Source organism: Molothrus ater, chromosome 3 (assembly GCF_012460135.2).
Source record: "Molothrus ater isolate BHLD 08-10-18 breed brown headed cowbird chromosome 3, BPBGC_Mater_1.1, whole genome shotgun sequence".
In the NCBI taxonomy this organism is placed as follows: domain Eukaryota; kingdom Metazoa; phylum Chordata; class Aves; order Passeriformes; family Icteridae; genus Molothrus; species Molothrus ater.
Genome location: NC_050480.2, coordinates 5,562,124 through 5,588,659, shown reverse-complemented (window position 1 = coordinate 5,588,659; position 26,536 = coordinate 5,562,124). Strand labels below are relative to the sequence as shown.

At 41.8% G+C, this 26,536-nt stretch overlaps 1 protein-coding gene across 1 annotated transcript in view; it reads right to left on the bottom strand.

The window, feature by feature from the left end:
- The window catches only part of RIN2 (Ras and Rab interactor 2), a 64,012-nt gene that overhangs the window by 11,159 nt on the left and 26,317 nt on the right, over window positions 1-26,536 (bottom strand). Inside the window, 7 exon segments of the mRNA XM_054514354.1 lie at window positions 6,322-6,974; window positions 6,976-7,465; window positions 10,572-10,663; window positions 12,644-12,716; window positions 14,538-14,649; window positions 15,264-15,456; window positions 22,463-22,557. Coding sequence (XP_054370329.1) covers window positions 6,322-6,974; window positions 6,976-7,465; window positions 10,572-10,663; window positions 12,644-12,716; window positions 14,538-14,649; window positions 15,264-15,456; window positions 22,463-22,557 — 1,708 coding nt within the window.

Below are 26,536 nucleotides of genomic sequence, written 5' to 3'. Positions count from 1 at the left end.
GGACATTCTTGCTAGTAACAGTGACTCATTACAGCTTCATTAAACATTATGCCCATCCCAGGTTCTTTGCCTGTACTTCTGTGGTTTTTTTAGACTACAGTGACTCATTACAGCTTCATTAAACCTCATGCCCATCCCAGGTTCTTTGCCTGTACTTCTGTGATTTTTTAGACTACAGCCTCTTTCTTTTCTCCCTACTCTGCCTCCCTTTTGTTTTGTTTTTTTTAATCACATACTGTTTCTAAGGCTTGGTATTTACACAGACACACACACGCTCTCCAAACAAGCATTATTCTGTTTTCTTGCTTTTTTCTTTCATTTATCATATTCTTGTGTCCAGCCCTTTTTCCTTTTGGGTCTCCATCCCTCTCTTTCCCATATAAACACCCTTCACACACACATTTCTCATCCTATGGTGCCCTGACTTCATATGTAGTTTTTTATCTGTGTTTGTCAGTAAAGGCACTGGAAAAGGCATGATCAGTCTGAGACATGCTCTTGGTGGCTTCTCACACAGCAGCAAGGGCTGGATCCAGCTTCCCAGCAGACCAGAGCCATCAATTAGCAACGTTAGCAAGTGGCAACACTTCATCTCTATTGTACTTGGTAGAGCCACACCATCAGCACCAAACCAGCCAGGTAAATAGAAGCATCACCCTTCTGCACAGGGTGAGAGACAGAAACTGCCTCTCCCTGCCATCAAAGCAATCCTCAGGGCTCATGGGGTATAAACAATTGCAGAAACAATTTTTCACCAAGAAAAACACAGGAGTCTCACCCACAGGTACATTGGCTAGCTAAATTTCTATTCTAGAGTGTACAAATCCTTCCTTGCTATCTTCACTGATGACTATTTTTTTGGCAATTCAGCTTACTTTAGTCCTACTACCTGATTTTTTCAAATAGGAAACACAACTGCTTTGCTTGTAAGAGGAACACCTCTGCACTGTGCATTCCAAGCACCTTGTCTTGTTTATTAAAGCACTTGGTGCTGCTAAACATCATGCACAGTGAGAGAGAGCTCTGTCCCCATGAGAGCTGAACTCCCACAGGCTCCACTGGAAGTTTTGTAGATGAATTGAGCAGAAGCCATCCTTCATCTCAGTAAAGAGGGGTCATCACAACATCTGTTCACAGGAGCCTCGGGAAAGTCAGTGTGATTCTGGATGTGACTGATCCTGTATAGGAACAGGAGGCTTCCCCAGATCCCACAGGAACTGGATGCTGCTGGGAGACAAAATTCCTCCCCAGAGTTGCAGTTCTTGGCTGGGGCCAGGCTTGTTGAAGGCTCAGGGTTTCTGCCCTCAACCCTTCCAAAGGCAGTGGCACTTCCACAGATGAACCATGCAGATTTTAACAGCAGTGCAAGATGGCAAGGAGGTTTCTTTCACACTTGCTATTTTGTCACAGGATCCAAAAGCAGTGCCTGGAAATTGCTTTGAAATTTACTCCATCACATTTCCACAGTTTCCATGGAAACTTGAAATAATTCTGAAGCAGCACAGAGGAAGGGATCATGTAACTCATGGCTGTGCTCAAAGCTCCACACAGGCACAACAAAACAAAGAAAAAACCACAACAAACAAAAATCCTTCAAGCCACACACAAAAACCCCTCAAAACAACACACAACCTTTTCTTCTCCTTTATGAATTCTTGGCACACACGTGATAACCACTGAGTTCTGCCCTCAAATGAAAAAGTGGCAAAATCCAACAAGCTGATGAGGCTAACAGCAACAAGATTGATAAGGGCTGGACTGGTCTTTTAATGGTCAACAGTAATACCCATATGTATCCTAACAAATACAAAGCTTGCAAAAAAATTATATTATTATTATTAAAGCCTGGTAGGACAGCACTTGTGATTTGATCTCAGAACAATATTCACTGTCATGGCACCTGTGAGCATTTTTGGGGCCAGACCACCCACCAGCGACCCATTCTTCAGCACTGTTGCTTCTGGCTGCTTTCACAGAAAGGTGGTTTTGGGTAAGACCCCACAAACCAATTCTCAGCCAGCAGCAGTTTTCATTGTTTGATTTCTAATGGCCACAAAATAGCATATGAGTGTTTCCCAGGCAAATCATTATCTAAGTTGTGAATTGAGAACTTAATTTTTACCTTAACATCTCTGTATATTTTTAAGATCCAAATCAGCAACAAAAATTCTGTTTATTTCAGATGCATGTTTTCAAATATCCTCCCAGGATGCTTACAACTCCAAAACCAAAACAGATACTCTTCAGATAATGTTTTTTAACTGAATATAATATCAGCTGAACACTGTGTATCGTTCCTGAAATGCTTATAATTAGCCTGTAGCCTCAAAATGGGAACTGGAAGTGCTTTGATAAATGAATTGGAAAGGCCAGCCAGCTAGTTTCGTTGTAACTTGTGGAAACACATCTGTATCCTGTGCTGACATGCTATTTTTGTTTTGCTGCCAACCACACAAGTCTGCATCTAGACAAGACAACATATTAGTCATTGCCAGTGTCCTTACACAGCCTCCTTACAACCCTCACTTCCTCAAACTCTTGGCACGCTCTCACCTTTTCCAGGCTCTCTGTTTTCCTCCTACCTACCAACTATTGCTGCTCCACTGACATGACTGTCACATTCCAGTCCCTCCATTTACACTCAAGCCCTGTTTACCATGGCCAAACCATTCAGCAGGGGAATCAGAGGTCAGCAGCAGACTGAGTGAGCCTCAGAGCCACCACAAAAAGGCCCAGTCCTGCACAGGTCACACTGCCTGGGAGCTGAAAGCACAAAGTTGCTTTGGAATACCACAGAGTGATGGCCAAGCATCCATTTCTTGGTGGGTGCAGACATGGCAATCTCCTCCACAGGACCAGGACTTGAAAGTAAGACCCCACACAATCCACATTCCTTGATAATCAGCACAACCCTGAAAACTGAGGTGGTTGATCTACAGGCAGTGGTGGCAGAGACCCAGCAACTAGGGATGAAAGTAAGCCTCCCCTCATCTGACCTACATAAAAGCACACCAAAAAAATCACACAGCTATCTGTGCAAGGTGTGCTCTGCTTTAAGCAGCTGTGAGTTACTTAAAACTCATGCTATAGCATGAGGTAAGCACATGTCTTCTCTTGAAGTATCAGGAAAGAAAAGAAGCTGGGAGAAAGTCACAAAGGAAATCCAAGGGATGGTCAGACACAGAACCTGGTCCCCTGCCTCTGCTCAGTACTTTCACCACTGCTTCCTGCTTGCCCTGTCCTGTCACTCCTGTGCTGAAAGGAGGGGCACTGAGGGACGTGTTTGTAAGACTGAGCTCAACATGAAAAGATGCAACAATGAAGGACAGGACCCCAGAACAGCACCTAAAAATAACACAGTGAAAAACACAGCTGGCATGAGTTTTTCAAGCAGAAATAGTGACATACCATTCTAGCTCCTTTAGGAGGATAAATGGATTAGTAAATAAGAGGGGATCTGGGGTGGGCTGCTGCTTAACCTTTTTAAGACCCATAAGTCTAATTCTGTGCACCTTCCATATAAACAAACCAGGGAAATTCTGTCTTGCCATAATAACCATAAGCAGCATGCACCAAGAGGTGCACAGAACACTGAGAACCCAAGTACCAATGGCTGGCTGTCAAACAATGGGGGTCACTCCTGGGCTTCAGTTAATTAGCATGTCTAGCTCTGTCTGCCTGCAACTCCTCTGTACAGAGCCAAGGACCTTAAATAAGGCATGGACTGCCAGTAAGAGACCAACACATTCTCTCCAAGCTTCTTGAACACTCAGCATTTAAATATCCCTAACGTATTAGAAATATCAAAACAAGTAATAGATGGTACTGTTTAGGGACGTTCCCACAGGATCAGTTGGTACCTTACTGACAAGTGGTTTCAACCAGTGGTTTCTTGGTTCAGGGCCAGATTTGGGCACTGAGACTGAAGTTGTTTAGATGTCAGATGCTAGATCCCACTTGGCAAAGTGACAGCATTCAACTTGACTCCATTCTGTTCAGAGCCAGGAAAAGATGAAAAGACAAAAACTCCCAAACATTTGCTGATCAAGCAGCTCTGGGCTATCAAGGTCTCCTCAGACCAGTCTTTATTCTGTGGATACAAATTGAGGTGTGGATGCCTTTTAAAAAAATAAATTACATTCATCCTCAAACAATAAAGAGCCACGTGCCTTACTCTTGACTGTGCTAACACTGAGAGTCCCATTGCTTCAGGGAGGGTTAACAGCCTACAGTGCTAAGGTTAGGAGGCATCTGTCAGGGCTAGGAACCCTGAAGGATATTTTCCCAGTGATTTTGCAGAAGCTTAACAATTTTCCCTCTCTGGGAAGCTTAAAAGATCTGCTGCAGAAGTCTTGTGCTTGCAAGAGTCCATGGCGCAATTCTAGAAGAAAATCCACATGATCAAAAAGATCATTATGGAGACATTGAAAGAAGTTCCAAACAACTGGGGGAGGTGTTCTAGCACCTACTGAAGTTCAGGAGACAAAAGAGGGTTAAAACAAAGGCTGAATGACTCAGAAAGGAGGAGCATTATCCCAGAGGCACACATGCAGCACCAGGCTGACAGGCTGGAGGAAAAAACTGCACCATGGAAGTACGAACTGATGAGAGAGGATAAACAACCACTCACAAAGTTACAATTTGGGCTGCAATTCCATATTGAAATAGTCAAGGAAAACTATGGAAAACAGGCAGGACTCTACTTCATAAAAAGCTCTCCATAGGGATGACTAAATTTTGCTGTCACATAGTTATCTACTTAGATCAGTAACATCTGATGCTCCTGATCCACTGCAGTTGTTTGCTGGCTCAAGCCAAAGGCAGTAGATGATTCAAAAGCAAGTTCTTTTTCTGTTTAAACCAGTCCACTTTATAAATTAATTGTGTTTAGTCACATGATCAAAACCAGACTTTCTGTCGCTGAAGAAAACCAGGGCAGTTTTATTGTTATACTTCATAACTTATGGTACTCCAAAGTCTGAAACAGTTAATAGCAGACAACATTTTTTCCAGTCTTGGGAGACCCACAATCCCATTAAACCACACCCTTGTGAAATGAAAAGTACATAACAAACTAGGCTTTCACAAAATTACAACCAAACTCGATCTGAATTGCTTTGTCAGACATCCAGCACTCTACAGAAATGCAGGCAAAAATGCACCTCCATCCCCTGCTTAATTTGGTGCTTTCTTCCATGAAACATCCACCTAACAGTCTTCATTATTATAGTGAGAATATTTTATGTCTCTGAGTCTCAATACTGGGGACACTTTTCACATTTTTCTATTTGCTTTAGCAGCCCTTGTGACTTTTGCTTGACACTGTGTAAATGCAGCTGAGGTTACATGAGAATACTTCATCTTGGTCAAGGACAGACAGAATGTCAATATAAAATTACCCTCTAGTCCCAGGGAAGGAAGTGTCTGCCAATTTTGCACTGAGCCAACTGTTGGGACACTGGGGTAGGGAGAAAAACAAACAAATTAGGACTGAAGTGAGCTCACAAGGAAAGTATTCTGCCCTGAGGCGTGTTTACCTCTTAAATGTGACTTACAGACCTTTTACAAATACTGCTCAGACTCTGCAAGAGAGGCAGCGAGATTTATGCAGCAACAACGATTTCACTTTTCTGGATACACAAATCTCTCTCTCCTGTTAAAACATATAGCTCATCCATAACCACTCACAAACACATCTAACAGAGAAGTACAGAAAACTACAGAAAACAACAGCCCCTTCTGTCTCCTGCACATGTTTGTTTTCTAAAACTCTTACACACCTTGTTATTTAGTTTCAAGTGCAGGGATAGTACAGCTTTGTTAAAAGTGACTAAGAATGTCTGGAGGAATCAGATTTATTTCAAAACTCAGTTGTCATAAAATGTCATTGGTTTTGAATAAATTCTAGTTCTACAGCTACAGTCCATATGGTCAGATCTGGCAGTTTTAGACCAAACCTTGAGAACTATGTCAGTCCAATTCAGAGAAAAACACATGTGTGCCAGCAAATAAAGGGTTCTCTATTATCAACAGTAAAGCAGGTAAAAAAAAATAATAATCACAGGTAAAAAAAAGTCCACATTGCACTTATTTTAAGGATAACTTCTTATGAAAAACTTCGTAGTGTAATCATCCCAAGCCAACAGAGTGATTTGGGGTGGGGAATGGAGGGGGAGGTTGTTTTAAGACTCAAATACTCGGTAGTCCAAGCTCTACTAGCCAAGTTAGCCCCACCTTTCTGAACTGGACAAAGACTATCACTTATAAACACAGATTCCACATTTTCACCTTCCCTCCAAAACACAGGACAGTGTTTCTTACCTATTTGGTCTTCAGGAATCAGTGATTCAATTGGGGGATCAAGTTCGGAGCTTTGGGACAAGTAGTTCTTGACTTGGGTCATGAACTGACGAATTGTTTGCAGCATATCAGTGCTGGAAACATGGCACTCCTTGTTTTCTTGCAGAAAGCTGACATAGTCCTGCACTAAGCATCCAAAATAGGTACGTTTGTCCCGGGACATCTCTGCAATTTTCTTAATCATCCTCTTCTCCGGGGTCATGAAGGAACTGAAAACTCCACTGACTTTCCGTAGCTGAGATTTCACAATCTTGGGGAGAACAAACGAACTGCTTCTTTTCTTCTTGGGCTTCAAAGGGGGTGCCATGCTCTCCTGGTCACTCTCCCCCTCAAAGTCCTCCAGGCTGCTGTTGGTGTCCCCCTCATAGCCGAAGAGCGGCATGCTCCGATCGAAGTCCAGCGAGTCAGACGAGGAGGTGGAAATGCTCATGTCGCTCAGTCTCTGCCGGCCTCCATTCCACGGGATGTGTGACTCAGAGATGGCAGCTGGAGTCTTTTTGGGAGCTGCTGGAGCCGGCTGGGGCAGGGCTGGCAGGGTTTCACGCGGAGGAGCAGCCGTGGCTGCCTCGGGCACGCACACGGAGGAGCGGGGCCGGAGGGCAGGCCGCGCTCCTGGAGGCACCGTCTGCCTCGGAGCACAGCGCCTGCTTCTTCAGCCGAGGAGGCGGAATCGGGGTGGGCTTGTTCTGCAGCAAATCCGAGCCCCTCTCCTTCTTATGGCTGAGTGTCTCTGGCATGCTCGCCTGCTTTATAGTCCTGGAAATCTGCGGGCTCGTGAGGGTGCTATTAATAGCAGGAGGTGGCGGCCGGGGCGGGGGGGAGCGAGGCCTCGCTGTGCCATTCACGTCTGGAGTTCTCGGGCTCTGCCTTTTCAGACTTCCACTGACATCCTGGCTGTGCACTTTTAAGAAGAGGGGATTAATGAAACACAGCGCTCCGTTGGTCTGGCTGCACTCCAGCTCCGAAGGCGTTCTGGTTCGTATAGAATGCACTCCATTTATAAGGCAGAGCTGGCGGGAGTCTTTGCGAGCACTGTCCAAAGGCACAGGCCTACAGGGAGGTGAAGGATCCGGGGGTTTGCTGTTAGCCAGGGAGCTCCAAAAGTCTGAAAATCATCATTGCATTAACGTAAGAATGCTAAACACCATGCAGATGGATTTCAGAACATTCAACTCAACAACACCAGTTTAAAACATCGAGAAATTTAAGCAAGGTTTTATTAATTAAAAGGGGGGAAAAAAATCCAGTGAACCTTTTAAAGTACCATCAGACATAACTATATGCTACATTCCTTGGGCTGCTCTTACTCATTTATAAATACCATGACCAATGCATAGCCTCCAATCACCCCACTAAGCTTAAAATTAAACTGAGAATCAAAGAAAGGAATGGAGACTGTAACAGAATACTTTTTACTGGCTTGAGACTGAAATGAACACAAACTTCTCACTAGCATCTCACTCAGGAGAAATAAAGCAAGATTCTCAGCTTTAATAAGCTCACTTCATTAAAGACAATAGTTAAGCTGATTTACACCGGCTAAAGGCCACTTCCAGAAACTCTACAAGTATCTTGCTTCAGTTTCTTTTCATAGTGAACACATGAAACTATACATGAAAAGGCAGCTCCCATTTTGCTGTGGTGGATGCACACATCACCTTCAGCAAGGCAGACCAAGCAATCCAGTGTCTAATAAAGGTGCCTGCTGCCCTGCCTTTGCTGTGGGGACAGTTTGCCTGAGACTGCAGTGACACATAAAGAGACCCACGTGCAGTTCCACACTAGTGGCATGGAAAACCTATGCTACACCAGCAAGTTGCAGCTGCAGCCTCTGCACTTATCCCAGACAAGTGTCAGCATGTTTGTGCAACCAAGCCACTGCTAAAGAGCGCTGGTGCCTGAAGGTATGAAGATTGAAACCAGATGTGCCCTTGAAGGCAGCAATCATGCTGAAATATGGGCAGAGTACCAGAGGAGGGAGATTTAGCTAAAATTTGCCAATCTTGACATGGTCCTTTTCCCATAGTGTGTCAAGCTGGCTCACTGGAGGCAACTGAGCAATGATATCTGAGCCCAAGGGCACGAATGCCAAGCATCCAGAACAGGTCCATGGCCAAGAGCCATGTCCTGCCTGTGGGGCAGAAGACAGGAAACAGCCCGTGGTGACAGGCCACAGCCAGAGAATGTCTACAGGCACAGGCATGTTTCTCTGCATAGTTATGCCATGTTGCTGGTGTTCCCAGCTTCATGACTTCACATCCTGCCTGTGGATCTCTCAGTGCCTGTGCCTGGCATGTGGCTGCTGCAAACACACATGATGTAAGCACTGCTGCAGGTGAAACACAAGGGAGACTGAGAAAGAATCATATGTCCAGCACATGAAACCTTGCAGGTTGGCAACAGCCTTGAATCTTTACCAAAAGTTCCTCCTGATGTGGTTTGCTGGGCTATGTGCTATTGACTTGTGTTGTGCAGCTCTCTCTCTGAGCCTACTGCAGAAGAGAGCTCTGACAGGAGATACAGACGGGGTTTTGTGCTTAGGTGTTCCTCAAAGAAAACTCACACTTAACAGGAAGGGCTGTTGGGAGTTTTTAGGCCCTCTTGAGTCCACAGCATTGAAAGGCTCATCTTCTGGTGTGCTCTTCTGCACGTGGACACCTAAAACTCCATCAAAATCTCAACTTTGTAGCCTGCTTTTAGCTCATGGAAACTGTGATCTGGTGTATATCAGGTAATTAATCCCAAATACAGCAACAACACAGACACTGATCCATCAACTTTCAAATGTAGTAGCTACAGAAAAAACACACACAATGCAGAGACTGTTGAAGACCAAGACTAATTCTGCAGCAAGCAGACCACAGTGCTCTGGGGTACTGTGACAAAGTGTGGTTAGCCTGGAGAGCTTGATCAACATTACCATTATCATCCCCTCTGGAGAGACGCACCTCATGCTACTTTAAGGCTTCCATGTGTCACTGGGAGACTGTTTTCATTACACTGTATCCCAGTCAGACCTTTCACTTTCTTTTTCCCATCTAAACATTGACCTCAACACTACCATATTTGCCTCTATTCCCATGACAACCCAAAGTTTCACCTGATTATGTAAACTTGCAGACAAGCAGTGCAGAAGTAATTCTCTCCTCTCTAAAACAAACCCTTTAATTGCAGTGCTACTGCAGCAAACCAAAATGCAAAGCACTGCAATACATCCCCAGGTATGGTTTTCCTGCAAAGTCCCATCAGACAGTTCAAGAGATCCTCATGCTAACATTGATTCAGAGACGACCCTTTTCAAAATCAAAGATTATTAAAAAATCTACTGCAACAAAGGTTGCTGACAGTCAACCTTCCCTTCCTGGAGAAGGAAACGAAGCCACTCAGCACTTTGCTCAGTGCAGAGCTGCTTAATGATTCATCTGGGTGGTGCCCAAGTTTCAAATCCCAGGAGGCTTTGCATGCATCTCCTCTGAGCTCAAGGTATGCTTTACAAAGGCTTTGCATGAACCTCCTCTGAGCTCAAGGTATGCTTTACAAAGGCTTTGCATCCATCTCCTCTGAGCTCAAGGTATGCTTTACAATGAGCCTGTGTTTGGCTGAAGCAACCAAGTGATGCAAGGACACCCTTGCATTGTCTTCTGGTATTTTAAAAATTTCACCTAACCCCTGCCCATGGATACATTCTACACCATCATATATACACTCCTCATTTTCTAAATATGCCACTTCATTGATGCACTGATCTCCAAATTCACCATTTTAAGTTTCCATGTCAATCTGAACAAAAGTTATATTAACAGGGGACCTCAGTTCCTACACTCTCCTCACAATAAATTATAAAGCCAGTGCTTTATATAGGCTCACACAGCCAGTGCTATGTGAGCATGCAGTTTGGTCTTGGAGCAGAAGCCACACCAACCTCTGTGTGGGGACTATGAGATTTGCTTTGCCCAAGGGCTGCCCAGAGAGGGAAGAGAAGAAGGAAGAAAGAAACAGCACTAACAAAAATATCACAGGAGGCACAGAAGGAAGGAAGAGCACCACTCCTTGGCCAGAAGAAGGTCTGGCCTTCCCGAATAAGAGAAACTGCTTTTCTAAACAAAATTTGTATCATCACTAACCAGTATGAACTATTTACTGATACAGCTTATTTCTTCAATGTTGCAGGTGTGCTACAGAGAAAGACATCTGTGTAGAGAACTACTTACTCAGTCCAAGCTGAGCAATCTCTTCAAGTTCAGCTTCTGTCTTTGCTGCAGCAATTGCATGAGGCAACTTCAGTGTGAAAGGAAGGACATCCCTGTTTCCAAAGAGAAAAACCATTATGGTTTTCAGCACCATGCATAGTTTGAAAAGCTTTTTTTTTAAAAAAACACTGGCAGTGTCTGATTTCTGATTATCTTCTTCTTGAGCTGTGTCAGGTAGCAAGATCCTTAAACACACAGCACAGTTAAACATGACATTACCAACCCCAAAGCTCCTTTACTTTGCAGAGTGGTGTGAAGGGCAAATGACAGCCAAGTGCCCAGGACTTTCCCTAGGATCATTTCCACACAGCCATCCAGAATTTTCTGCCTTTCCAACAGAAGCTTTTACACCTGCTCTTCTACAAGCAGATCAATGAGATGCAAGCTTGTTACCTGCCCTTGAAACTTCAAAAAAGCTTCTCACTTTCTGAATAAACTGTTGACTGTTATTCCAGTTTTCAGAATAAGAATTTTATTCTAACTAAATGTTGCTAAACAGCAACATCTGTAGTAGAAGGATCCATATAATTAAGACTAAATGAGAATCCTACACAATTTTGGTTTTAAGGTTGTGAACAAGCCAACCATCTGCTATAGCACAGACACATTGTAGGTCTTTAGCACATAAAGACATATTCTCTATGTTGTATGTTAGCTTCTTGAAAAAACAGGATCTCAGAATTCCACTCACACTCAAGCCAGGCATATGCACAGGACTGATACACTGGCTAAAAAGCATTTGGAAGTCACTTTAATATGGTACCACAGAAAATCCAGAGTCCAGATCATCACCATGGTTGCAATTAAAAAATAGGTAAACCCTCATAAAAACTGCTTGGCTACCTCCTGCAAGAAATTCCCTCTGGTTTTAGAAAATCCTCCTGGATTTCCTGTGATGTACCAAATGGTACTGTCTCTTTTTCACAATAGCTACCTATCTGCCCCTTTTATTCTATACAAAGCAATATTGAACCTTCAGTGAAAGAAAATGGATAGACTAATGCAAGAAACCTGTTTGCTGAATGATCCTGTAGGTACTTAGAGAGAATTTACCAGAGCCTGGCAAGTGGGCAGGACTGAAAGGGTGACAAGATAAGGAATATCTCCTCATTAAACTACATTTAAACACATTTTCAGCTCACTTCTCTTCTGAGTTCTGACCAATTATCCATGTGGTATCAATGCTGCTTTTATTACATGCACGTACAGCTCAGCTAAACAGAGGCTGTAGGAAAGGGGTCTAAGATGCTTTTCCACCACAAACAAAACCAGCAAGCACAGCAGCCCAAGAGCATCCCACACCAGAAATCATCACATGGTCAGCATGAACTGGCAGCCTCAATGCAGTAAAAGGACTGACTATCACAGCTGCCTCTCTGCTTCCTTCAGAAGATGTGCACCTGGGCAGTTTGGTTGTGCCCTGCCTGTGGGTGCATACAAGGCTCAAGCATCAGTCTGGAAATTCTCACCAGTAAACTGAAGTCAAATGGAAAATAAAGGATAAAAACACCAGCTACATTTTTTCTGCATACTACCTGGAAAACAAGTTTGGCAACCATAAACTGCAAAGCTGACAAGGCCATTTTTGTTATTCACCATTTAAACTGACATCTCCCAGTTGTCATATTCTACACATCTGACATTTTTCCATTATGCTCTAAAAATTCTTCCCACCAGCAATTCCAAGAAATGGACTTTGCAAGCTAGTTCATGATTGTTTTTAAATGAGCTACAGAGCACTTAAGAAAGCATCACAAGATATCAGCTAAAGTAAAGTTCAGCTTGGCAGCACCTCACAGCTGGATGTGTAAAATCACATCAGCCTCCCAATAATCAATATGAAGTAAGCCAGAGACACTTGCTTCCAAGACTTATCTCTGATTGCTACCATTACCTTCTAAGGCTATCCAGGAATATTCACAGATTGGCAACATAAATAGCATCAATAGCTGAAACAACTCCTCAAAACTCATTTTTTTTTTGAAATTATTTTCTTTCTAGCAGATGTGGCTTGGAACAGAGCACCACCTTACCTGCTAATACAGTAGAAAGCAATGAGTCTGAACAAATCAGCAAAACTTATTGCAGACCCCTCCAAGGAAAATGCTGCAAAGAAAGTTACAAGAAACAATCACACATTAATCCACTGTTTCTTAGAGCAGTTTAATAAAATATATCTTAGATTTTAGCATGAAGTTAGTAAGATTCCACCATCAAACTAGCTACTATTTGATTAAGAGAAAACAGCTCTGTGAAGAAGTACATATTCTGCTGAAGGCATTTTCAAGAATATACTGATAATCATGGTGGCTGGTCTGCTTTTGCATTCCAAGGATATGGTCTAATTCCTGTAAAACAGATTAGGTGTGATGAGCCTGCACAATGTTTTGCTAATAGACAACAAATCAGTAACTGAGGCTTTGTTTGCCCTGTGTACTAATATGCCTAATTTTAAATGTCTTATTTCCTCCTCTTGAATTCTATTCTACTCACTTGTCTTCACCTTAGGAGTGTAGAACATAAAGGGAGATAAATTTCCATCCACTTTTAACCTAAAAACTCTTTAAAACTCTGACAGCTGTTGCATGCCACTGCCTTGCACAAGGGAAGAGGAAGACAGGAGCAGTGCCTTTCATTTTTCCCCACTTGATACCATTGTTTCTTACTGATACAAATACTTGTTCTCAGTAATAATGACAATTACCTCAGGCTCTCTCTGAGGTCAGTAGCAAATCTCACAGATCAAGCAGAAAAAGCTCCTACAGTGAAATGATCCAGATCTTTTGCCTCTGGTCTAAAACCTCAGCTGTGACAAATAGCTAAAACCATCAGTAAATATCTCCCCCTTGTGGAAGAATTTTGTTCATAAAAGACAGTATATAATTCTTTTCTAGATGGGAATTTCAAGCCTATACACACAGCCTTAGACCACAATTACATCAGCTATTACTGACAACTTTCTCTTTGCCTTGCCTTGCTTGTAACTGGAACTAAAACCAGACACATAGAATTAACTTTTTGTTCATGTGTGCAGGGGAGGGAGAGATAAAAAAGGAAAAACTCAACTAAAATTATGTCAGTTTACAAGTAGAAATAGAAGTTAACTATAGACTCTCTGTTTCAGGGATGATTAACTGAAACTTTTGCTAATTTTCTTCAGTTTTCTCTTTCTTGTTAAAATGAAATATTTGCTCCACTTGCAGTTTCAGTACCACATACACTCACCAGCTGCAGCTTCCTTTTTTCATTCCTAAATCTCAAACTTATTTTTCACACTCTCCCTTCTAAAGATATGAGGGCATTATTGGTTCAAAACAATTTGGAGTGTTAACATTTGCTCATTTCTACTAAAAAAAGAAAGAACAGATATAGTTTGAATTAAAAAGAGAAATCATTGATTTTGTGACAGAAACAGTTTTAACAGATTAAAATCCATTTAGCAATCACACACCAAAAAGAAAAACCAAACAACCAAAAAAAACCCAAAACCAAAACCCACCACCACCAAAAACAAACCAAACAACCCATCCCACACCTCAACTGCAGAGAGTTCATGACAAAGTTGCATTCAAGAACATTTCATTGAAAGCAGACAGCATTACAGACCGTGTTTCTACAAAAGACTGTAAGTTTCTAAGAGGATAAGTACCCATAAAAATAAATGAATAGTGGATTCATCAAGGTACACAGTGGAAACATTCCAGTTGAAGCAGTTTTAAGTGTTTCTATATATCTGCCCTCCTCATGGCAGAATATGCCAGACCCACTCCCAGAGCCCACCTGAGAGAGCAGCACAGGCAGCCCATGACATTATTTGCATGACTTTGGGTATCCTCTGCTGTGGGTTTCAGCAGTGCAAATGCTCCTGCATCCTATAGGGAAAAAGTACCTAAGAAGCAGCTGAAAAGTATGTAACTCACAACTTACTATATGTACTTTCTTTTATGGCAAATTCTTTCAGGCAGGACCCACAGTCACTGGACAGACGCAGAGAGATGACTTTCTTCTGCAGCCTTGCAGATTTCCTAACCAGAAATATCTGTTGTGGAGAAGGCAGAAGGACATGGTATTAGCTTCATCACAGATGCCAGAATAAATACAGATCATACACAAAAAGGAGCCACAACAATCCCATGATGTCTGCTCTACAACATACTGTAATTTTACTTGGTCATTACTGTATTGGGTCCAGCACCTGGGTGTAAAATTGTCACAGACATCTTTTATGAAAAATCCTCTCCTTAGGATTTTTCATCCTGAGAAGCTGAGAGGCCTCAGGAACAAAATGTAAACAATGGTTATCTGCTGCTGTGGAATGCAACAGGTGCATCTGGGATTGGCCCATTTTAGACGTTTGTAATTAATGGCCAATCACAGCCCAGCTGGCTCAGACAGAGAGCCAAGCCACAAACCTTTGTTATCATTCCTTCCTATTGTATTCTTAGCTGGCCTTCTGATGAAACCTTTTCTTCTAGTCTTTTAGTATAGTTTTAATGTAATATATATCATAAAATAATAAATCAGCCTTCTGAAACATGGAGTCAGATCCTCGTCTCTCCCTAATCCTAAGAACCCCTGTGAACACCGTCACATAAAATGGCAGCACAACATTTGAGAAAAGCATGTCCTTAAAGAAATTGAGACTCTTCTTACCCCAGGAGGTTGTGCCTGCAAAATTTCCAAGGCTTCAGCATCGTTCAGACCAAGCTGCAGCCACACAGGGTGAGTATGGAGGAGCTTGTCCAATATGCTCAGCTTGTTGGATAGGCTGTCATATCCAGAGTCCCGGGGACAGCTTTTGACATCATTTTTCTCAGGAGAGACATTATCCATATCCTTTATTAGACTGTGGAAAATTTAGAAAAAAAAAATTAGACACGTTAACTCTATGAACAAACACTTAGGGTCAGTGAACAGAATTACCACAAAGCTCATGGTGCTGTTGACACTCTGGGCTGGTACTTCTCCTACTGAGAATTCTTATATTTAGCAACACAAAAATCTCTTCAAAGGTTCTCAATTCAAAGCCAACTTGAAAATAAGCCTTAGCATTCTTCTGTGAGGTTGGAGAAATTCAGCCATCACTTCAGGCACACTTGTATGTGCAGATGTGATTGAGAGAGCATTTCACTTGCCTTCTTTGCTGTGCTAATATATGGAAAAACTTCTCTTCAAGGATATTTATGCAATTCAGACACTTTTATTCCCAGATTGATTGCAAATGCTGCAACCCACAGAAATCCTGGTCTCTCATGCCTGCCAGAAAAATCTGTTCAATACTCTGACAATGGAGCAACCCACTACCTATTGGTGATCACTGCACCAGACACAAGGACTTTGTCTGTTTGGAGGGATCATTTTCACAACACAAGTCCACAAACCAGCATCACTTCACCTTATGCCCAGACTACTGTCTCTGCTCCAGCAGCTCTGTTGCCTTCACAGCTGTATATCCATCTTTGCTCCCCTCTGCTAAGAGGTCAGAGTGGGAGGAGGTGAGAAAGAGATGAGAAACCCAAGAAAGAAACAAGAAAAAAAAAGTTAAACTCCCAAATAATCCTCCCTAAAGCAGAGCATAAAGAATATGCCATAAGTGGCAGTCACTTTTTATCGTATTCCTGCTGAGTTCTGTAATTTACTCTTTTTTTATTTTTGCCATGAAAGGTCCTTACCTCACATTTTAATACTACACTTCCCAAGATCAGAAACAAGTAGGAATTGTATATTTATACTCCAAATTCCTTTGGCTGTGGATTGACTGCTATGTGAGAAATAAAGGCTTAGGCTAAGTGTGAATGTGGCAAGGTAATGTAAGGTTAAAATTTATTTGGAGCAGAGCATCTAAAGTCACTGCTACATTCAGTAATGAAGTAGAGTTCTTGGAGGCTGCAGATTCTTGTTATTAAAAATCTAAATAAACAGAATACTTGGAGAACTCCTTTTGTTATGCAAAAGCTTCACCATCACCCATACAATACAGAACACCCAGTACAAGTGCACGTGTTGCAGCCTCAAATTCCTCATTTTTGAGCTAGAGGTACATCCTGTGGTTCTCCCCATGCTAGAAAACACTATGGAGCAGCTATTCTGGTAACAGCTTCCTGATGATAAAATTCAGGAACAGACAAAAAGCACCCTTTTTGCAGAGGATGTGCTCCCCTTACAGACCTTTTCTGCAGCAAGAGAGGACAACAGAGCTCCACCTCCCCACTGCACACTGTGCAGCTCTTCTGAATTCCCTGCTTTGGACAGGCCCTAAGCATCACTAACAGCATTTACCACCCTCATTATGCCAGCTACTGTACCCTCAGCAAGTAGGGACAGAGTTCACAAGCACAGGAGCACTGAATACTTTCAAAACAAACAAAAAGCCTCTCTGCCCCCCCTGCAAAAATCCTCACACCAAAGAAAACAAGCTGAACCAAATTAAAATCCACCAACCAAGCAACAGAAAAAAACCCCAAATTACCAAACTGCTTTCTTCTAGCTTTGTTCAGCAACTTGCAGGAATCTCTGCAAAGGGCAAGCAAGGAAAGAAAATGGGGAGGAGAACTTTCCCTGTATGATCAGATAAGAGCAGGCAAAATCATTTGACATTTCATTATCTGGATCAATTACCACTACCAGCCTCTTTATTTTTTCCTCTTTCTGTTTGCTTATTTATGATGTGATACTTTTCAGATTTCCAAGGCATCTCAAATGCAGATTATTTCCCCCCTTGCCCACAAGCATCAGAAGCTTTTACTAACTGCCAGTATACCTTCAAGGGGCACAAAATACACAGAAACACATTGGGTGCAGGAGGGAAGTACTTTTTACATCAGTCATGAGCGGGTCTGAAACTGCCTCAGTAGGAATACTGGCTTCCCTTTTCAACCAGTCCCAGCAGAGCCTAGTGTTGCAATGGAGGAATCTCCAAGAAGTCAAATCATGAACCACAAAAGTGTTTTCCTGAGCTGTACCTCCAGTAAATATTGTTCAGAAATTCTCCACTCACCCTCAATGCCAGTCAGCTGCATTACAAACTACAGGGAGCTGTGGCAAAGTACAAGTTATACACCAATGCTGGCTGCAAGCTTAGACAGATGCAAATCATTTCCACTCCCCTTGGTCAGGAGGTGAAAAACGAATATGCTGCAAAGGGGAATATATCCAAGAGGGAAAAGTGTTTTTACTGCTAAAGACAGCTACCTCACATTCAAAAGAAGGTGTGTGACTTGTATGAGCTAGAATGCCTAGCATTGCTTGATACCACAAAACCAACTAAAGCTGGCAAGAGTTTGCACAGGCACTTAGGGTCACAGTGTTCCTCTTTGCCATGACTGGCTTCATGTCGTCCCACACCCCCTAGACCACCATAAATTGGAATGGGGAGCTGTGGCATTCACATTTTCTGAAAAATCCCTTCACCCAGGATTTTTCTCCTGGGAAGCTGAGAAGCCTCAGAGAAAAAAAGAGAACAATAATTATCTCATTTGCTTCTCCTGTGTTTTGCTCATGTGGAATGTGTTTGGAGATTGCTTCACTGGTTTCTGCTGTGAGTTGTTTTCACTCATTGGCCAATCAGTGCCAAGCTGTGTAGAGACTCTGGAAAGAGTCACGAGTTTTCATTATTATCTTTTTAGCCTTCTGTAGGTATCCCTTCTGTATTCTTTAGTATAGTATTCTTTAATATAGTATAGCATCATAAAACAATAAATTAGCCTTCTGAGAACATGGAGTCAGATTCATCATTCCTTCCTGCCATGAGGGTCAAATTCAAAAGGAACTTTCAGGTTTTTTGAACCTCCAGGTACTTACATGCACAATCCCTCCCACATGCTGAGATCCAAGGAGGAAACTCTCTGACTTACATACACAGGCACCTCCTTGGGGCAGCTGCTTCTCCTCCCTCAAGAAATAAACCAAAGATTATGAATATCTGATCACGATCAGAATTTCTGCCACTCCTAAACACTAATGGTTGAAACAGCACCAATGCAACTCAGATAAAACAGCACTAGAATGTTACTGCAATCTATGGTGAGGTAAACAGGAATACAAAACACTAAAAAAAATATTTTCTGTTCACAAATAACAAAGGAGGCAGAGAGAAACATCTAACCTGGTAAACTCTGGAAAAAGCACATCTTGGGAAAAAACAGACCTGGCAAACCAGATACAACCTACAAGAAGCCATTTCCCAAGGCCTGGGAGCAAATGCAGTAAAAAACCCCACTGGTTTGTTTTGACAGGCTATTTGTAGTGGCCTAGCACTACTGAGTATCATATTCCCAGTCTGACTTTTTAGTCTTAAAATAATTTTAATTAATGATCATTAATTAGACATACAGTCAAACCCTGACACATGGGGGTTCTCAAAACTCGTTATGTTTTAAGAGTTAGACTAAAATTATTTGGGACTGGCATGTGTGTGGAACTACTCTAGAAACAATTGCATGGAAAGAATAACCATTTGAATTCATGAGCAATGGATGAACTCAAGTGTACTGAACAAGAATAAGAAGTTCCTGTAACCTAAATGCTAGCAAAATATGCTCACAAAATATGTATATTATGCAACAACTAAATTCCTCTCCTGGTTTTACTTTCAGGGTTTGGAGGATGTTTGGTTGGTTTGTGTTATTTGTTTGGGATTTTGAAAAAAAAAAAAAATTCCTGATAGAAGACAATCTGACCAGGTCGCATTAAATTCAAAATTGGAACACAAATCAGCATTAATGAATGGTGTGCTTTAATTCAGGGCTGTTACACAGCTCCTCTTCAGTGGGAAAGGTAGGCTTCACCACTACTCACAATGAACAAAAGAAAACACATGACTCATGCAAGTTTCCTTAGATTTGACAAAACCCATAAACACGTGGGAAGTACAGAGAGGTAACTGCCAAGATAAACAATGCAGTGCTGCATCCTGATTAGACTCAGCTCACAGTAAAAATGACAAGGATCAGGCTCAAGCTTTGAACCAGGATGATCCTTGGTCATGATGTGAACCTTGCTCCAGTCCCACAAAAGTTAACCACCTCACAGTTTGACTGTTTTCCTGGATTTCTGTAAATCTAACAGCTCTTTATCACCCAGCCCAGTCTATACAGTGATACTGGGCATCAGCTGGGAGGGGCAGAGAGCCAGTGGTAACTTCCTCCTGCATCCCACTGCAGCTAAAAGGCAGCTGGGAAGGAGGTTTCTTGGATACTTGTCAGCAATAACAGAAATGGTTCTCTCTGCTGGACAGAAGATGGCTCTACTGAAGTGGAAAAGAGCAGTGTGAGGGCTGTGCAGTGCAGGACATAATGCAGGGAGCAAAGCTCTGCCCCTGCTCCTTCCACAGGAACAGAACAGGAAAGGAATCAGCTGCTGCAGCTGCCACCAGCAGCAAAGCATCCCTGAACTATTCCACAGGCACCAAGTGCCCCGGGAAGCCTGGAGCTTTACAGCCTTCCCTCCAGAAGGACAGCAGGAAGAGCTGGGCCCTTATGGACATTCACAGAGATTTTCAGAGGGTCTGGGGCCTCCTGAAAGATCATCCAGGTGCCACCAGACCCATCCCACAGGCTCCTGGGCTGCCACTGCATGCAGAAACTCTCTTGTTACTCTTTCAAATGTTGCTGGAATGGCATGACAGAAAGCTGTACCACTAATTCCCTTTTCTGACAGCTCCGCTCATTTGAATTATTGAGACAAACTTCTGCACTGGGAAAAAGGTGAGGCATCAAAAAAGTGGGATACTGAAACAGTCCCTCTTAAAACACTTTTTGGCAAGCCTGTTTTTTTGCCCGGCTTTTACATATTTACAAGCCAAAGTGAGCCCTTGAATCATTCTTGTATGAAATGGAGTCATAGTCTTGTCACTGTCTTGTATGTATGGAATCATACTGTATGAAAAGGAGAAATGAGCCCAAAATAAAGGAGTATATAAAATGAGGAGTGTAAATCTGAAAGTCACCACATAACCACAAAAAAAGCCCAAACCACAATACTAAGGCTGCAGACACACAATTTCATGTCCCTATCTTTCTGAATTCAGCTGAGAGCTCTGCAATGCCTTTCCAGAACTGCTCTGGGTGTCTGTGGACACCTGCTAAGGTGGAAAAAGAGTGAGGAAAATGGACATTCCATTGAGCTCAAATATCCCTAGATGCAAATCCAAAGGTCATTTCTAGACACTAACTTCTGAACAGCAGAAAGCAATAAGAAGAGAAAATTCCATTAACTGCCAGGTTTTTAATTAACCACAAAGAAATTAAAGTTATGACAGTAAACACAGCCTTGTGAGGTGCCTAGGTTAAACAACAACTCTGGAAAACTCTTGTTGAAATTACTATAATCCTGCTCTGTAGCACTATATTAAAAAAAAGGTGTCAGTGCACTAAATTACTTAACTTACCAACTTGGATACAACTTTTTCCTTACACAGAAGCATGCAGTTCAGAATTTTGTAGTCACAGTAAGGTTTGACTTTAGCTCATTTATTCAGACTTCATATTTCACATTATCATCTTGAAGTGACAGAAAATAAATTTTTTGATGGCTATTATTATTTTTCATGAAATTGCATTATTCTTTTTTTATGTTAGGTTTGCTTTATCTTAAACCAAAATATGTTTTGTAGTCAACATTAACAAATTAAAATTAAAAATTCATTAAAAAAATCAATTAAAAATTCATGATCTGTAAAATGGGGAGGTTTAGTTGACTGTTTCCAGCTAAGTGCTTCTACCAAGAATTTAGAATCAGCAGACCTTAGTCTTTCATGCATATGATGTATTCAAAGATACAAGAAGCCTTTTCTTAACTGAAATGTAGCTGATGATCTCTGGAGTTAATTAGCTGAATTCTCAAAATGAAGAAAGTATCCTTTCTGTCCCTCTAAAAGAACTCTCAAAAGCTCTAAAACTTAAGTAATGTTCAACCAGGGCCATAGCCAAAAACTTTAATTAGTTCAACTGTCTTACATTCTTTACTACTTGGCCAACAAAGCTGCTGCTTAATGTTTTTGAAAATAATCTACATGTGCTTTGTTGTAAATTCCAGCAGATTTCAACAGAATTCACAGGAAGAAAAAGAGCTAAAAATCTTGGATGTAATTCTAAAAACAATTTTCCACTTCATTAACTCACTGCTAGAAGAACAAAGCCCACCAGCTCCAGGGCTGGCCAAGGCCATGCAGTCAGATAAAACACAACACCTACCACTGGTTGCTTTCCTCTTGTAACAAATATTTCAGGTAAGTACAAAAATGTTCTCTTGTTAACACAAGGACTAAAATATTGATTATCCTCCAGATGTTCAGCAGATGTAACTGTTCAAGAAAAGCCAAAATGCTGGGGTCCCATTCTGCGCACTTAAAGGTACAATTTTATTTTTTTATGTGCAAGTTACTCATATATAAATTAACTTAAACACATAACCCACATATGCATCAGCTCATAGCAGTCAATATTTTACTTCCTAACCTGAGAGCATAAATAAGTCATGTTACTGTATCTTGAATCTTCAAAGAGCCACTTGAAGCAATGCACATTTTGTCTTTACAGCATGAAAGCAAGGCTGTGCCACAGACAATGGTAATAATGGTAGTAGTTTCCTGCTTTAGACATTCATCAGTATCCAAAGTTTTTAACATGGAAGTGAAGCTCAGTTGCAATTAGAAGATATTAAGGCAACTACACCAAACAACTGAATCTCCTGCACAAAGGCAAATTCCTTGGATAAAGAGCAAGATTATCTACACCTCCTATGCTGCCAGGGAGAAAAGTGCTAGGACATAAGCCACCCAAGAAGAAAGCACAGTGAAAACATTCCTGTTGTGGTAGACTCTCCAGAACCATGAAAATAAACATTTTAATCACCTTTGCCAATCAGCAGATTCATCTTCCACTGGGAGATCTGTCTGTACCATCTCCTGTTTCAGTTCTCCGATTTCTGAGGCAATTGTGTCAATGAGCTAGAAAGGGACAAAAATAGTATGACATCAAGTGAGTGGAAGAGGCGTGGAAAAGAAGCCAGGGCAAGTTTAGTCACCAGAGATTACAAACTTTTTCTTTTTTTGTAAAATCGCATCCTATTTGGACTTCCCCTTGCAAAGGAACAAGTAAGGGTTGGGGCCACATTTAAAGGTTCTCAGAGGAAGAGTAATTCCTGTTCTGTGCCAGTACAAAACTTTCCAGTTTGGCTAGCCTTTTAATTTAAATGGATTGAATTTGCAGCCTACACAACTGAATTTGCAGTTGTGCATTATACAACATCTTCCAAGAACTAAATTATTTAGCTGTTTGTAGCATTTACCTTCTCAAAAAAAACCACCAAAAAAACAATTAGAAGAATTCCACGTGCAAGAGTTTTATTTCAGAAGGGAGACTAAGAATTATGATACCATGGAGGATGAAAAGCAATGAAGCAAGAAGGGAGCAAGAAGGGAGTGGGTGCCTGCTTTTCACATCAGGTTTTGGACTCCACTCGAACACAACAATTCAATTAAAAAAGAATTGCCTTGCAATCCTTCAGGTAGAACACCAACCTAATTCTGGGTACGAGGGTAAAAACCCATTTTAAGGTAGGCAAGATTAGCACTGAGGTTGTATCCTGAGAAATGCAGAATTTGCTAGCCAGACTTTAGGGGAACATTTTATTGAGCAGAAACCAACCATGAAATTTGCAAAGCCTGCTCTCTTGAACACTTCTTTGTAGCCAATGCATCAAGTTTGCTTGTCATGCCACACCATGAGAGCCTATAAACCCTAGCAGGGTTCCCTCTCTCCTGCCAGGAGGGAACCCAATAAAAGGTTTGCCACCTTTCTCTACCACCACCCCTGCACATCAGAACAAAAAAAAACCCTGGCATATGAAGCAAGACCAGCTTTGGGGTCCAAGTCAGAACAGTCTTCACAGCTGCCCTGAAGGTATGAGCCTGAGTCCCACTCAGGGCAGGCAACTCAGTACAGCAGCATATTCAAAGAATTGCAGGCATAATTTTCCTAAATTGTTACATTGGAATTTTTCCTCCACCTCAGGAATTCACACTCTCCTTTGCTGAGCACCATTATTCCAATCAATTCAGAAGAAGTTTTAGTCTCTGCTTACAACTGGCCAACATCAATAACTGAACCTTATGTAAGAATGAATTACCATTACCCACACCCCAAGGGTTTTCTTCTGTCCAAGTCATAGTTCCCAGTGTTGGAAATTATATGAGGTTTAGCATTTTTTAATATAACTTTAGTCAGGGAGAAAGGAATTGAAGTTTCTTTTTAAAGGACTGTTCCACCAAAAGGTCTGATGAGCTTAACATCTCAGCAGACTGGGAGCAGCACACAAAAAGAAGATACACAAAAGATAACAACCATTAACCAATGTCAGCTCCAAACATCACCCCTGGCATGGTCCAAGACTCCTGGTCTGGAAAGAGATAAGACAAGAGAATGAAGAATGAGAAACTAATCAACATTAAAGGCAAACCAACAACCAACAAGAAACAAAATACTAAGATCATGGGAGCAGTGAACATTGGACCAATGACTTTCTCTGGGTTTTGACGAATGTGAAAAATCTAATAAAGACTTGTGCGATGGAATGATTTTCTCTGCACAGCCAGGGGAGGAGTGGATGAAGTGGTTACTGTTGCACATCCTGGCCAGAACAACACCCTGGCAAGAATAAAGTAATGCCTTAATTCTCTAGCACTAAAGATTGTTGTTGGAGAGTTTTTGTATTTCCTGCAGTTTCGGTGCCACCAGCCATGTGTACCACTGACACTGCAAAGACATTGCACCTGCTGGTTCCCAAAGAACCCTGAGTCGCTGCAGCCAGATGGGAGCAGTGCCTCCCTGACTGTTCCAAGGGGCAGCTGGAGGAGCACAGGCCAGCCTCAGGAAGCAGCCAGAGTGGGCTGAATTTCTGCATTGCCAGCAAAGCATCCTTGCAAAGCTACTTCAGCTGGTGACTGCATGAAAGCTGAGCTGCTGCTCCCCATGAACCAGCTCTGCATAAGGAGCTCCTCTTCATGGGCAGCATCACCACAAATCTTTACATCTAAGACCAACTGTGGCCATAAAGAGCCATCACTGTGGTGTGCCCTGTTCTCTGACACACCAGCAGAGATTAAGTGTCTTGAAGGCCAACAGTCTGCACAACAAAGGAGCTTTTCAGCACCCCTCCCTGCAAAGCATACAATGTATGAGCTCTCCACATGTATTTTCAGCCACTTCCTCCATGCCTGCTTTGCTGTGTCACTACCTGGCTGGCAACTGAGTTAACTCTTTAGTGGGCTTTGACCTGAGCTGTGACAAAACCCATCTCCCTCCCAGAAAACAAAATCTCAGGGAGCTACAGCAAAGAACTCTCATCCAAACTGTTCTAACAGCGAAGTAATCTTAATGCTTTTGAATTTGTATGCCTGCCTTGAAGAGAACTCCGAAGAGAAATTATTCCTGAGAGGAATTCTTCCATGTTTAGCAACTTTGCTTCTTTCCCTAAAGAAGACTTAAACAAAATGGCACATTTCAAGCAGCCTTATGCTCACATTCTATTCTACAGGCTAAATTTTTTGGGTATGCTACATAGCCTCCATGACAAATGAGCCTCAGTCTCTGAAAAGTCAATACACTCTGGGCAAGGAAATCAGGTCAAAGTGTGGCATCAAACCCCAAACTGACCTGTGAAGTACCCCAGGATGGAACACACCACAACCCAACCAAGACTAATCACCAACCACCATGTACTCCACTTGAACCAAAGCAATGACCTCTAGGAAGAAACCCCCCATCTTTTTCTAGAATAAACCACCGATATCTTCTGCAATTTCCAACTAATTTTCCTTAAATTCTCTTTCATGACAAAAAAAGTTGCTCTTCCCTTGATTCAAGAAAATCTTATGGAGTCACATCATTTGTGTATCCTTGCAATTAACTGACCCATCCTGTTACAACGGCATTTTTCTACAAAAAATGTAAGGTGTAGTCATGACTTTATGACAGCATTTCCCAGTATTTAGGATCAATGAAGCTTCTGGTGGTTACAGAGCACACGTGATGCACAGGTGACCAGCATCATACAAGGTGAGCTGTTAATAACATGTTTCTACAAAACACAGGAAGGATCCTGGCTATGTACTATTATTAGCTCCAGCCCCGAGGAAACAAGCAGCAGCAGAAGGCTCTGCCTTTTTAGTGCAAGGCTAAGAATATCAGAATTCTTCAAAGACACCTCTCTATTTGCAACAAGTATGGTACCTCTTTGGCTGGAAATAATGGGAAAACTCATCCCTTTGTTTCAACAGACTTGAAATCAACACAGTAAGAGGCAACTTCCAAAGGAAGATGCAGAAGAAGTGGATGTATATATTTGTCAGAGGCCTCTGTTAGTGTAAAACAGCATAAATGAGCCCAAAGACTTAAATAGTAATCAGAAGAAATCTGTTGGGAACTGTTTAGGTCTGTGAAATAGATATTACCCTGCTATGCTATAGAAAGAGGAGGTTTACCTGAAAAATGCATTTGGAAATATGACATCTTCTCAGATGGTTAATTAATCAGTATTTCATAAAAAACAAAATTAAAATGAGATCTTATATAACATGATAAAATAGTTATTTTTGTGTGCAGTGATTTTTCCTTTGGAATTTATTTCTGATAAAGCACTGTTCTGTAAATTCAGAAGACACTACAGTATAACCACTGTAAACCCAAATAATAATTGTGACTCAGGCAACATGAATTCAGACAGCAGCCCAGTACAGTACTGCCTAACCAAATCCATCCTAAACATCAGACTGCCAAATACCCATGTACTAACTGTTTACATTCCTAACATCCATGAACGAAATGACGAAATGCAAACATCTTAAACCACAGCATTTCCTTTCATAAAGCACCACGCTCTGCTTATTGTCAATTGATTCAGAGCTCAACAAGACTGAGCTCAGCTTC